Source organism: Hermetia illucens, chromosome 1 (assembly GCF_905115235.1).
Source record: "Hermetia illucens chromosome 1, iHerIll2.2.curated.20191125, whole genome shotgun sequence".
Taxonomy (NCBI): Eukaryota; Metazoa; Arthropoda; class Insecta; order Diptera; family Stratiomyidae; genus Hermetia; species Hermetia illucens.
In genome coordinates, this window is record NC_051849.1 from 184831899 (window position 1) to 184844605 (window position 12707).

Genomic DNA, 12707 nt, shown 5'->3' on the forward strand with positions numbered 1-12707 from the left:
AATATCAGGTTCAGGAAATTGATTTTTTTTTGTCCCAGGGCACATTCGAACACTCGATAACTTTTAAACATCAAATATTGTGTTTTTTTTGAGAATTTTATAATATTATATATAATATATAATATTTTTTCAGTCTAAATCTTACCTAAACTTTACAAGTTACTTCACGTGATGGCCACAGTAAACAATGATAATAGTGCTTATATCCCACTAAAGTAGAGACTACCTCTTGGCATTTCTAGCCGTAAATGCCTTGAGACAATAGAAAAAAAATTCCATACAAGTCTTTCTTAGAAGACAGTTCTTTCTTTGAAAATTGGTGGTACCAAAAGGGGCACCATACTTCGAGAACTTAATAATTATCCTAGTCAATGGTGCGCCTCGAAGTTATACTTCGGCGTTAACCAGAATCGACTCAGCAGGATAATTCTCGGTTCTTCCGAAAAACACGAGCAACAGTGCTGATACGATCACCGGGAAGACGGAGGAATTGGCGAGAGCTCTTTGAAAGGGACGAGTCTTTTCAAATAGATATCTACTGGCCCGTAACTTTCAAAAGGTCCCCGTCAATTGCTCCCTGTCTTCCCGGTGAACGTACGCAGATCCTTCAAGAAGCTCGACGATATAATAATAGGTCGTAAACACAGCAAAAATGGTTACGAATTCCTCTTATTTAGTAGCTTATGCACTCAATAGGATGTTGGCATCACCATTTCTCAGAGCTTTCACGATGCCGTTGAAAAATTTGCAAGGTTTGATTACCCGTTCATGGAGATAACTACTGTTTTGGCTGGTCGTGCGATCCATTCAATTACCGCTTGCACTCCCCAAACAGGTCGTCCCGATATCCTGCTTGAAACAAAGGCCAATGGAGTGGCTTCTAACGATCATGCCATCATTTCAAAAGCAATTCTTGAAGTCACCAAGTCCATCACGCGATCCAATAACCGTTAGACTTGGCTGGACAATGACGACTCAAATGGTATGTAAAAATGAGCACCTTTACCATAAAATTTTCGGAAATAAGATGCTTCGCCCTCGGACGATGATGTCTGTAACTACGGCAAATGTCTGCATCTCCCTCAGATAAATGCCTGTATGTCTCAAATATCAAATAAATGGCAACAAACAGAGAAATATCTGTACCTGTGTCACATAAATATCGGGAACAGCCTCCGGCCAAAGTTTAGATACGCGTACAAATTGAAAACAACCGCTCACACATAAAAAACTCGTCGTCTCGTGATGTTTGTGATTGACACCTCAAGAAACGCCTCAAATCGGAAAACGACCGTACCATCATTTGCCCCATCAGCTCCTATGGTTTCGATTGTTAAACATCCGCCAAAGACAATAACAGCCACCTGGCATAGACAAAGATATTGTTCTGGATGGATAGCATAACTCTATGTGATCATATCCAAAATGAGGACATTCACAGTCAATATGGCGTTGCAATTTGTAATTTGAACACCTCTAAAATTAACCGGGGTCAATCCGAAATCGAGAGGAGTAGCTGACCCGTTCCAGATAAGAGCATCCGGTAACGACGAGATAGAGTCTAAAGAAACTTCACATCAAAAGTCAACTAGAGACGCGGTTTTAAATAGCTTGAGGTAATTTGAGAGCCTTGTGGCTCCATCCAGATCAGCCGACCCCACTTCTGAACGGACAAAAGTCTGAAGAACAAGAAAAACACTGTTTACCAACCTCATTTATTGCATTTTGCAGCCGATATTACTAAATATCACTTACCATCAGAGTGATATTCACTGGTTATCACATTCGTAGTGTAAAATGTACGATGGTATCAAGTAGGTAATGAATAAAGAAATTAAGTTTCTTTCATACAAGAGAAGAAAAAATCATTATATTATCAGGTTGTCCACAAAGTTTTCGCACAAATATTAATGTGACAATTAAAAAGCAATTAGCAGACAAACCAAAACAGCAGGTACAACATGTGATATCCCAATGGAAAGGTCAGAGTCCTAACTATAAAATGCATGGTAAATTATCCTTGAAGGATCAGTGTTGTGAAGGATATTCAAGGATAAACATGGAATTCGACAAAGTACATTTTCGTCATTGCATTTTGTACGAGTTTCAAATGGGGACGAAGGTGCCGAAGGCGATTGAAAATTTGTCGAAGGTATTCGGTGAAGGAAAGGTAAAGCGCAGGACAGTTTACGATTGGTTCGAAAAATTCTACAGCGGAGACCTGACACTTGAAGATGAACCTCGCTCAGGAAGACCCTATACGATTGACGACGATATCCTGCGCAACAAACTGGAAGCGAATCCTTTTCTTTCGACACGTGTGCTTGCAGAGGATGTCGGTGTATCAAAATCAGGAGTAGCAGTAGCCATTACGCGTCTTGGATATGTTTTGAAGAGCACAAAGTGGGTACCGCACGAACTGACTGAGCGAAATCTGGCCGATAGAGTGAGAATTTGCTCCGCTAACCTTTTACGGAACGAAAACGACCCTTTTTTGAATCGATTGGTAACTGGCGATGAGAAATGGATTGTGTACGAAAACGTAGCGAAGAAACGAGCCTACACTCATCGAGATCAACCGGGTCCATCGGTAGCAAAGCCGTCTATTCATCAGCAGAAGCGAATGCTCAGTATATGGTGGGACGTTCGTGGCCCCATACACTACGAGCTTTTGGGACCAAACGAGACCATTACCGCCGATAAGTACTGCGAGCAGCTCGACAGATTAAACACCCAGCTACGTTCGAAACGACCAGCATTGGTCAACAGGCGAAATATTGTCTTTCATCATGATAACGCCCGGCCGCATACATCTTTAACTACTCAGCGAAAATTGAGTGAGCTTGGCTGGGAAGTTTTGAGTCATCCTGCGTATAGTCCCGACCTTGCTCCTTCTGATTACCATTTGTTCAGGTCCCTCCAACATTTTCTGGATGGTAAAAAAATGACTTCTGAAGCTGACCTCCAAAGTGCACTTCGCACGTACTTTGAGGGGAAGGGGGAAGAGTTTTATAGAGGGGGGATTTTGAAGTTGCCCGATAGATGGAGGGAAGTCGTATCTAATCTAATTATATATTAGATTAAATAATTAAAGGTTTTTATAAACTTATCTGCTGAATTCTGTCTTTGATTTGTGCGAAAACTTTGTGGACAACCTTAATATAAAAGCAATATCATGCTCCCTTCTTTGCTGGGTGGTGATGGGGTGATTCTATGATGCTTGGATCTTCGTTCGTTCGGTGATAATAATGTGATATTACACTTTAAGGTGATATCACTTTCGTGATATAACATTTATTCTCTACTACCAATAGAGATGCCAATTCTATATTAGAAGCCATGAAGCAAATGAACTTTGCACTGTGACGATTCCAACATTTTTTAACCAGTTTTCAGGATAGATGAAACTGACCCTTACGCTAATGCCCGTTTAACTGGTGAAAGAAGCAAGCAATTTCAGCAATAGCCAGATGCAGAGATCAGATATAAATAAGGTTGAAATACTTACAGTGTTACGATTGCCAGGAACCCCTAAGTAAGCACAATTTTATGGAAAAAGGACTGTTTTTCAATTATCGAAATATTAATTCAATTTACTTAGCCAATTAGCACTTATTTCCACCATCATGGCCTGCAAGACTTACCAGCTCAAAGGACTGCAAAAGCAGATAGAGGAAGCGTGAAAGGCTAAATGGCTTTTAGTTGCTACAGAAGATCAATAGTTGTGAAGCTCATTTATCGGAAAAATTCAGAAGATTTTGCGAGAAAGGCTTTGTTTTCACGTAATTTAGCATCTGAAGAGCAAGGCTCGGCGGACTTTTTTATGTTAAATTACTCGTTTCATCGAAGCTATCTTTGAGCGCTGTTTATTTCATCTAAAAACAAGTCAGGAAATCAGAAGCTGGACGCTTCAGATACGCAAGATTTTATGTGTTTTCTATACGAGGTGATTTCAATGTACGTTTTTCCATTCATACCTAGCTAAGAATTCAAAATATTCCTTCATATATTTTCAAACTCCGAGATATACATATACAAATATTGCAGCCATAAATAGTATGCTCATCTTAAACAAACAAATTCGCTACAAAAGAAAATATGCAATTGTTTTTAGTATCTGAAAATCAATTTACTGCGTCGACTAGACAAAATGTAAAACAATCTTTTGTTCATCAACACAGTGTGAACGCCCTACAAAACAAGATAAAGCTCAAAAACACTAACATGAAGTAAAATGTCTCCACTTACCCGATCACATAAGCGCTCGTCATTTTTGCCTCGCTTCAATGATGGCGCGCGGATCACTTTGTTGTCGGTGGCGTTGGAATCCATCGTTGATCGGAACATTATCCAAGTAAAAATGTGGATCTTGGCTTGTGGTTTGAATTTCAGCTAAGGCACATTGATGTTCTGTGTTTTGTTGCAGCGGTGCTAAATCAAATTGACGCTTGGAAAATATAAATTTGGAGGGAAGATGATTTGAATTGAATTGCTCTGAGGATTTATTGCAGGTTGATTGCGGGCTTTATCATTTAATCAATTCCATTGTAGTTTTTATGAGTGATTCAGGAACTTCATGTTACGATGATATCTGAAAAGGCAAAACAAAAGCAGATGTTGAAACTTCGGAAATAAAGAAAAATTTAAAGTTTAGTAACATTTAGACATTTTAGAAGGTTGGTACTTGAAGACCCACTTTCCTCAGAGGAAAATCAAAATTCATCCAAAGCGTAAACTTAAATTGTTCGATTCAAATGAATAATGAATTGCGATTGATCGTAGAATTAGAGCGAAGAGCGATTGTAATGAGAAATTTAAAGAAAGAGCTATTTTAATTGTTCGATAAGCTGAGTCTTCTGAACAATATGCTTCCATTTATTAGGAAATATTGACAAATGCAGTATTGAAATATTGAGTAAATGGAGTAGCTTTTTTGTGTTTTCCTATTCATTTATTTTATTATTAATTAAATTAATTTAAATTGATTACTTCAGAAGAAGATAACATTTCCTAAGTAAAAGCTGTACTAACTTCAAATATGAGGAGGTTATGTAAAGTAGAAGAAAGAAGGTATAGGGGTCCAAGATCTGGGATGATGGGGATTATGAGTGAAGGGCCTCAGACGTTATTTGGTACAAAAATACGAATGATAGCCCGACAAAGCGTGCCCTCGCCAGCTGAGCTTCATCAGCTAGTTTACTTCTGATATCCAACACGTGTCCGGAAACGACAACGTGATTGCAGACGCTTTTTCTCGAATCTGTCCCATTGCGGTTGATTATATTAGTTATTATTCTTCGAGACCTTAGACAAGGAGCTTAGGCCATTCATTCCGGTCGCAAGGAAGTATTTCATTTGGACGGCGAACCGGTTCTTCTTTTTCTTCAGCCTTTGTCCCGTTAACAAGCGGGGTCGGCTCATCGTGATCTGTTTCGCCATTTAGTTCTATCGAATGCCTGATTTGGGTGCAATCTCGAGGCTTTTAAATCCTCATCCAGCATATCAAGCCATCGTTGTTTCGGCCTGCCTTTTGGTCGTTTACCATCGACTTCGATGTTCAGACCAACCATGGCAAGTGAATTCTCGTTAGCACGAATTGCATGACCATACCATCGAAGACGCCTCCCCCGCAACCCCACAACGTCGTTCATCGTCTTTTATAGTCGGCCACACTCAGAACCATAGAAAGCGACAGGACGGACGACATTGCGGTAAATGCGTGAAGCAGTTTCATAACGCGGCTCTCCATTGGCTGATAGCGTTGACCCGAGGTATTTAAATCGCTCAGTTCTGGGCAGATCAGTGCCACTGACAATGATTTTACCTGCCTCATGGGGATCGGTCGCCAAAAATTCATTTTTGTTTAGATTCAATCTGAGACCTTGTTGAATGCAGCAATCATTCCATTTTTGGACAAGTTGCTGGAGATCATTTTTGCTATTAGATGCTAGGAAAACCTCATCTGCATAAAGCAGCGTGTAGGGTGCTGGTCTTTGGATATCCCGTGTGACGGTGTCCATAACGAGAACAAAGAGGAGTGATGAGAGGGCGCTTCCTTGATGAACACCAACAGAGACAAGAAGCGGTTTTGATACACCCGCCATAATTCGAACTTTACTTTTCGGATCGTGGTAGAGCAAATGAACCCAGCGCACGTGGCGCTAAGTGTTGTCGTAAATATACCAGATGAGTTTGTGTGGTACACGGTCAAACGCTTTCTCTAGATCCAGAAATGCAATGTAAAGAGGGCGATGTTTCTCACTGTGTTTCTCCATGAGTAACTGTGCAGCTTCAGTAGTTCCGCAGTTTTTGACAAATCCGGCTTGATTCACGGTTATTTCAATGATTTCGCGAAAACGGTTGTCAAGAATGCGTTCAAAAATCTTCATGGTATGGGAAAGTAACCGCGGGTATGGGAAAGTAACTACTGGACTACATACCTACAGTGATACTTTCTTGCCAGTCAAATGGTGTTCGTCCTTCCTGAATGACTCGATTAAAGAATTCACGGAGCCACAGTGTTGGGTCCCAGCTCTTCGCTTTCCAGAGCTTAGACTCGATGTCGTCAGGTGCTGTGGCTTTCCCCGATTTCATTCGTTTTATTGCCTCCTCGACTTCAGTTGCGCTGACAGTTAAGTCCTTGAGGGTTTAAGGTGAGCCCCTGTCTTGCGACTTAATCCCACGGTCGTCTTAAGACACGGATTGATTGATTGTGGTCACAAAGACCACAATCGGAGCCGCGCTGAGACAAGCAACAACGGTACCAGTCTATACCAAGTGCATAGCTTAGTATTCATGCTGGTGGATGTAAGATATTACCGAGCTGTACTCACATACAACGGGAGTTCATCCGAAGTATGAGAGTCCAGGAGCTATCCCGGTTCCCATGGTACCAGTATACCCCTGGTAAGGTTTCGTGGCCAATTACCACTTCAGATGAGTCCCCGTGAAGACTCGGGTCTGATCGCCCTGATTAGGCCTTTTGAGCATTCGCCTACTGCATCACAGCCCGCAAACCAAAGTGAGTACAGCATCTCCCGGTGCCACCACTATGGAGGTTCTCCTTGGCCACTTGGTTTTGGTTTGGCCGACAGGGTTGCCGCCCCGTCTTCCTCACCGCCACCTCTGAGCACCAGTTGCGCTGACAGGTGGAACTGGTCCAAATGTCGGCAATGATTGTGTAAGTGCAGGATGAGCAAATTCTTCAGTTGAAATCTGTTCGAAGTATTCTCGCCATCTATCCGTTGCGGCTCGACGGTTGGTAAGCAAAGTACCGTTTTTGTCATTAACGCACGTGTACGTTCGTTACGGCTTTTAGCAAGTCGATACAGATCTCTCTCACCATCCTGAGTGTCCAGTTTATCGTAAGGATTTTTCTAATGGTTCGTTCGGGTGACAGCGACTGCTTTCTTTGCTTCCCGGTTGGCATTCTTACACATTTGCCAATTGGCCGCTGTTTTATCGCCGAGAAATTTGTGGTAGAGGCGTTTCTTTTCAAGGATCTTCATTTCAACATCATCATTCCAAAGTCAAGTATCTTGTTGATGTACCGCTTACCAGGCTTGGTGACCCCGAGGGTTGCAGAGGCCGCTTTGTGGGTCGGGTCTTTCATTTGGTTCCACGATTCTTCACCATGTTTGTAGCCACATTGCATCATTTTCTTGGTCGGCCTGTCGCGGGACCTGCCACCAACAGAAATCAGGTAGGATTTAGCATAGTGGAATAACTCCAACTATACTCTATTTATCTCTTTACTATCCTTTACTTGAGCTTAGGACCAGCATAATATGTTAATAGCATGGCGGAGTTAGGACGACGAAGAAAGGAAGTGGACGTATCCCTTCGGTCGAACAAGCGTTTCCACACCATCCATTACGACATCATTAGCCCTTTGCGAAGCTCCCACGGATACAAGTATTGCCTCACAATCATCGACGGGTTTATGCGGTCACTTGAAGCATTACCTCTGACTGACATTGTGGCACAATCATGTTCCAAAACCGTCTGTCGAGAGTAGATACCACGCTTTGGGGTACCACCCGTAATCATCACGGACCAGGGAATGCAGTTTGAGTCTACTCTTTTTGCACAGTTAGGCAAGCTCCTCGGTTTTAAACGGCACGGGACAACTGCATACCATTCATAATCTAATGGGATGTTGGAATGTTAGCACCGAACTCTAAACGCCGCCTTAGTGGTTCGCGACAACCCGTCGTGATCGCGGACCTTTCGTGCTCGTCGACTTTCACACAGCCCACCGAGAGGAGTATGGAGAGAATCTGAGCCTCCCCGCACACCTTGTGCTGGATATCAGAGCAGGGTTAAGCGATTCCGCCATGCTGCGTCTGCTCAGAGACGCGCTTTCGAGGTTGTGGCCGGCTCCACCTTCACGATACCGGAGGTCAACTACTCCAGGAACCTCGAGACGTGCTCACAGGTCCTCATTCGGGTGGAGGCTCCTCGGAGGTCGTCGCAACCACCATACGAGGGTCCCTTTAGAGTTCTGAAACGAGGGGAGCACTCTTTTAAACTCGACGCTCGGGGCAGGCTGAAGTGGGTCTCCTTCTCGAGACTAAAAAACTTCGATAACTCGGCGGGTGCTTCAAAAAAGTGTCCGCGAAACGTCAGTTTCATCTAGTGTCCCCATCAGCGGGATCTCGTGGTCGATTTGCTTCGCTGAACCCGCACGGTTTCAGCTGGGGGTGGAGTGATGTGGCGGCACGAACCACGGATGCATCGCCGTGATGAATTTGCCGACGCACTGAACTGCCGCCGCCACAGTTGATGGTCTGATAGGAGGCCGGACAAAAAAGACTCACTTACCGACAAAGCGAACTGTCGGACAATTAAAAATTGAATTAATCACAAAAGTAGTAATTAAATTAAGTATACCTGTAGAATTGTTTAGAGGTATAAGTGATAGTGTAAGATTTGGAGAGGCATTAATAGATGACAAGGGGATGTCCTATCATGCGTCCTCTTTAACCTGGCCCTTGAGAAAGTGATCCGTGATGCCGAGGTAAATGCAAGAGGTACGATCCTTTTTAAGTCCACCCAACTACTGGCCTATGCTGACGATATCGACATCATGGGAAGAACCACCCGAGACGTACAAACTGCCTGCATCCAGATCGAGCAGGGGGCTATCAGCGCGAGATCTTGGGTTGCACATCAATGAAGGCAAGATAAAATATATGGTGGCAATGTCAGCCCCGAAAACGAACCAGCCAACAACATCAAACCGCACTGGTCAAACAGGAAAAATAAGGATAGGAGAATACAACTTTGAGAGCGTTGATAATTTTTCCTACCTGAGGTCGAAAATCACAACCGATAACAGCCTTGATGATGAAATCTGCGCACGGTTGTTGTCAGCCAACAGAGCCTATTTCAGCTTACAAAAACTGTTCCGCTCGAAACGTCTCACCATATGGTCAAAGCTCTTACTGTACAAGACAATGATCTTGCCAGTCCTCAGGTATTCCTCGGTTCTTAGCAAGAAGAATTGCGAACTCTTGGCCATGTTCGAGAGAAGAATCGTCCAAAAAATTGTTGGCCCCCTACATGAGGATGGACGATTCCGTAGCCTACATAACAACGAAATCTATGAGCGATACCATGACCGTCTGATTGTGGATAAAATGGTGGGCGGGTCACTTAATCCGTATGGATGAGGATGATCCAGCCCGGAAAGTCTATAAGGGCAATATCTATGGTAGAAAAAGAAGACGAGGCAGACCCTGCCTAAGATGGAGCGATGGCTTACGCCAGGACACCAGACAGCTTTTGGGGATATCGAATTGGTGGACCTCGGCGCAAAACCGGGATATCTGGAGTTCCTTATTAATGCAGGTCTAGACCGGTTACCGGTTGTTGCGCCGTTGCTGATGATGATGATTAATAGATTAATGCAGAGAACAAAACGTTAGAATTTGATTTCGTAAAAGAGTGGCATGGGAGAAAATCCTAAAGTTGAACGGTTTTGTTCTGCTCGGGCGACTATGAGACTTCGGTACCTACAATATTCTGCTGTAAAGTGAATCTGTCCGCTCGTGGATGTCGCGACATCTTCCTCCAATGTCGTAGCACTTTTGAACGGACTTTTCTGTCTATTGCATATGACATCGGGTCTTTTACGAATTGCCAGCTTCCGCAGAGGGTCGTTCCAATTTATGTGCACTAAGAGTTATTTTATACTTTTGATGGCGGAGTGGACTGCATTCACCGAAACCGATACTTTTGCTTGCAATTTCGCCGAAAATGTTGGCCTATTTCACGAAATGACAACAGGCAGCGTAACGTTATTAGTTCAACTTTTCGATCATTTTGTCATTTACAAAAGCTTATATTGCCAAATATTAACGTTGTTTAGGCTTCTGTTAAAAACTACTGAAAAGTAACTATTTAACAAGAGAAGTACTGAAAATGAGGAAAAGTACTGAAATACTTATGAACTTCAAAAGGTACGAAATTTAGTGCTTTTGGTCAAAAATCTTGAACTTCCCAAAAAAAATTATAATCTTCTGCTCTGTCAATCATTTAATCCCAGATTTGATACCACCACGTTTTCTGCCATTTGATTTCAAAGTTCCTGATAGCATATATGATATTATAATGTGGCAGAGTTATTTCAAAGCGTAAAAAACATTGGTGAAATTGACGGTGTAGTTCCACCAGAACCTAAGTGCAGCTCCATTAAAGTGTCTGGTGGATACGCAATTGCACTCTTCGATGATAGCCAGGGCCGGGAATGTGGAACGTCATTACCAAAATTTTCATTTGTTTTTAAGCCGATGAGTGATATCGCACCAGAACTTCAAATACAAAAGCAGATACCGCGCAATATTTTGCAAACACGGCGACGCGAAGATGAAAATGTAACAATAAAAAAAAGTTCGATCGCTCGGGTGAAGTTGTGAAACTCGAGACTCAAGTGCCATGATCGAGAGGTAAGATCCTTGACGGATCGCATCCTCAATCGATGTCTCCCCGGCCTTGGAAGAGTGCAGTCTTCGACGAATTATAAACAACTCGAAGAAGTGGGGGGTCCCTGGTCGGAATCGGGTACCGAATTGCGACCCTCACGTACTCAAGGAGGGTGACCAAATCCGAGACTGAGGAAAGTCGGGACTCATCTGAAGTAGTTCTAGCCACGAAGCCACACCGGGGGTTATCTGATATCATGGGAACTAGGGTGCCCTTGGGAGGGGGCGTACCCTTAATTGCGCAGGTATAGGGTAGGCTTGGCATCCACTGGTTTCATACTAGCTGAGTCTTGCCTCAGTATAGATCAGTTCCGTTGAGCCACATTTGAAATTTGAAGGTATGATTCTTTATAAAATTATCAAGAATATGAACCAACAACAACAACAACAAATTGTACCAACTGGTCCTCCAAGTTGGGGGTTGGCTAGGGCTGACAACTCTACATGGAAAACACCTTGTTACGAAGCCACGATAGGAGTTTCGGAATGGATGGATATTACAACGACGAACCCAGCAACGAAAACGCTCCCTTTACAGAGATGGAGCTTCCAAGCAGCTAGCCGATACGATGTTCCAATATAGCGGGCTGATGTAACAGCGCTGCAGGAGATGCGTTGGACAGGGGCCGTTTTCCTGAAGAAGAATCACTTTAACGTTCACGCCCCTACAGAGGAGACAGCAGAGTCGGAGAAGGATACCTTCTACGAGGCAGTAGAACGAACCTTCGAAGCCTATGAAAATCATACTTAGGGATTTTAACAGCCAAGTAGATAAGGAGCCCTTATTCAGCTGATACGTTGGCTCCCATATGCCAATTATTCAATTAGTAGCGTCACACGAATTGGAAGTACCTGGTTTGCGCGAAAAGCGGTCAACAAACAAACGTGGGCCACGTGCTGATCGAACGCTACCACCTCTCAGCCTTGATGAATGAACATATAGGGGGGTAATATAGACTCGGATCACTACCTCGTTGGCATGGTGCTCCGAGCTCGAATACCAACACTACCCAGCAAATCTGCATAAAACAGCACATCCTTTGATCACCAGGGAAATAGGTTTTATGTATTTTGAGAACGATGGAGTCCTAAGTCCGCATCAACTTAATGCTGGACTGGACCAAATGGGGAGCAACTTACGCCCTCTTTCCTGGTCAAAATTCACAGAAATGTCAAGCGATGACGGCTTTACGGTTTCTTACGAGGGTAGAGGCAAATCGTCAGATGCTGCCTCACCTCTGCCCTGGGAGCAACGTGACCGTAGCGGCCCTGGTAAGAAACCGTAAAGCCGTCATCGCTTGACATTTCTCTGAAGTTTGGATGCAAGCCCTAAGCGAGGGGTCCGTGGAAATCCCATCATGCTTTCTCCGGACAAATTTACTTTATAAAATTTTATTGGACACTTTCATCTTGCAAGCTTATTCTCCACAAACAACTTTTAGCATCCAGCGCGTGCGTAATTTTCTCCCCAAGTCGTCCCCCATCAGCAATTTATTCGCAATATTCGAATTTATAAAGAAATGTACTTCTAGTTAAAATCTTGATATTCCACTCTTTCTCTCTCTCTCTCTCTCTCAAATAACGAATACTCTGCAATGAGATGATCGACATTCCCTTGTCTTCTCATAAGGGACATCGATCCGCTAGGCAAAACGCATTCAATTAAACGGGATCATGGACATGTACATAATATTTTTGATACTGTCAGAAGAAAACGATCAA

The 12707-nt window shown here is 43.2% G+C and overlaps 1 protein-coding gene across 6 annotated transcripts in view; it reads right to left on the reverse strand.

Moving 5' to 3' along the window:
* The window catches only part of LOC119647497 (mitogen-activated protein kinase-binding protein 1), a 394909-nt gene that overhangs the window by 202606 nt on the left and 179596 nt on the right, over window positions 1–12707 (reverse strand). For all 6 annotated transcript variants that reach the window (XM_038048472.1, XM_038048456.1, XM_038048522.1 and 3 more), the window contains exon 2: window positions 4249–4591. In XM_038048472.1, the coding sequence (XP_037904400.1) occupies window positions 4249–4347 (99 nt within the window). In that variant the 5' untranslated portion in view covers window positions 4348–4591. The remainder of the gene's footprint in view (window positions 1–4248; window positions 4592–12707) is intronic.